At 48.7% G+C, this 2,536-nt stretch overlaps 1 protein-coding gene across 1 annotated transcript; it reads right to left on the minus strand.

Moving 5' to 3' along the window:
• CSUI_010870 (uncharacterized protein) lies at nucleotides 1-1,451 on the minus strand (the record flags this gene model as incomplete). The annotated part of the gene is made up of 1 exon (XM_068070971.1): nucleotides 1-1,451. A coding segment is annotated over exon 1 (1,198 nt), but the record flags the coding sequence as incomplete, so codon positions are not given.
• Nucleotides 1,452-2,536: the final 1,085 nt, after the last annotated feature.

Genomic DNA, 2,536 nt, shown 5'->3' on the forward strand with positions numbered 1-2,536 from the left:
TCACTACAAGCTGCCTCTCTTCCGTCGCACTATTAGCCGTCTCTACTGTCGACGTGAGAGCTTTCTCCTCCTCCGAGTTCTCGACTGCTGACTGAGACTCAGCTTCAACCGCTCCAACAATCGCACCTCCTTCGCTACTGACTAGCGGCTCTCTGTCTTCCATCTCACTGTTAGCTTTTTGTTTTCCCGACGACAATGAAGACAGTGGTGAATCACTTGTTCTGCCTCTTTGAGACAAGTCCTCTCTCTTTGTCTCGGCGTGGTCACAACGAGAAGAAGGATTGATACTGGACGAAGACAAAGGTGTCGTTGAACGAAACACAGAAGCACTCCTGTCTTCAACAAGAGGGGAAGCTGAAGAAGAAAGGGAAGATGTTGAGAAATGACTTGGAGATCGGGATTGACTGGCTCGTCGTCGCCGTCTTCTTGCTAAGTCCGCTTTGGCTCTTTGTCCTAAACCCTCGATGAAAGCTTCTTCACAACTTCGGTCTGTACAAGATCGACTTCTCTGTCTCCCTAATTCTTTTATTCTGCTTCTTCTTCTTCTTGGTTCTTCTTTAGTTCTCTCAATACAGATCTCCTCCTCGACGTCTCCAGCTTCTTCCCTGTTACAGCTTATGTCCTCAAGAGTTTCACTTGATGTATGCTTCCCGCGTTTGTCTACGAGAGGTATGGTAATAACCTCCCTCTTCTCCCTTTCTCCTAGTTTCTCTTCAGTAGAAACGAAAGTCTCTTCTTTCGCATCCACCTCGCTAACTGCACTGTTGTTGTGTTTCTCTTCCCTTCGAGAAACAACGACTCTACGACCACCTGGTGACCTTTCTCTTCCTTGTGCTGGAACACCGTGCTTGGAAAAAGAAAGCTTCTTAGCTTTGAAAAAGAACCGGTCAAGAGACGCTAGAAATGTAGACTCCTCGTTGTTGCAAAGAGTTGCATTTGCTTTGTCGTCGTAGGCGCCTTCGGGTAAAGAAATTTCGCCCGTTTTAGAGGGAATGGCCACGCGCACACGTGTCTGGATAGGCCGACTGATGTCCGTAGCGGATGAATGGAAAGAAGGGACTTGTAACAATCCTATGTCCGGGAGAAAACGACGATGAGCTACCTTAACGTGATGTCTGTGAGTGGGTAGATGCCACAGACAGGGAGTCAGTAAGGAAAGACGACCAGGGGAAACTAGGGAAACATGAAAGAAACGCATTCAAACGACAGCGTGTCCGCACGGCGGGGCACAACCCGTGAACGAATAGCTCTCCGTGAAGAAAGAAACCTGACAAGGTTACGAAATTAGCGCCAGACAAGAATAAAAACGATGAAAACGAATTGGAAAAGTAAAGCAGGCACAAGTCAACTCGGATCGACTCAGCCCTGCTGGTTGGCTAGCCAGCCCGATCCACTGGTGTGTAGGGAGGAGGGTGAGGCATCAACAGCAGGAATAAAGACGAAAACAGAAAATGGTTGAAGTATTCTTTTGTTCCTCTTTCACCCAAACGAGAAAAGAGAAGTTGCAGACGAAATACATAAACCAGAAGTGTAGAACACCCCCAGCTCAAAAGACTCGTTCACCTCGACACTCTCACAGCCGGGCTGGGAGACAGTCGGACGTGCACCTGAGCGCCGGTGAGACGGCTGCGAGGGGATTCTCCGAATAAACCAACAGATTTCGGGACCCGTCGCTTGGTCCTAGAATTCTGTGTGAAAAAGACGGACTTCAGTTAGAGCAACACACGAAAGGAAAATCGATTTGTCACGGGAACCGGCTGGGGCCGGGAGAAAAGTAGGGGAAACGGGAAAGCGTCATGTCTCCCAGAGGCGTGTTCAATGTTTGACCCTCATACATGTGGTGCTTCTTTTCGCATGACAGAGGCGAAACAGTAAGTACCTTAAAAGTTAGAGACAAAGTCCACGACTGTTCCTCTGAAGAAACGATAAGCTGTACAGTGACCGCTTAGCTATCTCAGCTATGTAGCCGACAGGAATGAAGACAAGGCGTAAAAGCACGGACGGGCCACGCTGATAGGCTGGCACTCGCTCGGTCAACCTGGCACGTGCCCAAAACCACCTGTGCTAAACACCCGTTTGTCAGTTTTCTAGATTTTAAAAGAGATCGTAGAAGCATGGACACACAATACTTTCAGATCATGAGAGTCACCCTCACAGTCGCCTTCTTCCCCAGACATCACCGCGAAAACATGACCTCTACCGCCTGCATGGGCCTTGAGATCCCGATGAAGCTCACGAGAAGCAGGGATGTTTGAAAACAAGTAGACTCGTAATGACAGTGTAAGAATCCCCCCTACCCACGTCCGTCCAGAAGACAAGACCGGTCTGGCATTAACAGCAACATCGTTGAACGGCTCGACTTGCGAAGATAGTAAGGAGTACCTCTTTCTTTGGACACACGGAGCAAAAAGAATTTGGCAGTTCAGTGATAGACATTACAAGGAAAAATATGAGATAGCAGAGCAGGTTCGCCGTCTGTATCAAGTTCTGGAAGCCCGGGTTGTAAGCCTGATGGCTAGTTAACTCACGCCCGACG

The sequence above is a fragment of the Cystoisospora suis genome (genome assembly GCF_002600585.1).
Source record: "Cystoisospora suis strain Wien I chromosome Unknown contig_8691, whole genome shotgun sequence".
In the NCBI taxonomy this organism is placed as follows: Eukaryota; Apicomplexa; class Conoidasida; order Eucoccidiorida; family Sarcocystidae; genus Cystoisospora; species Cystoisospora suis.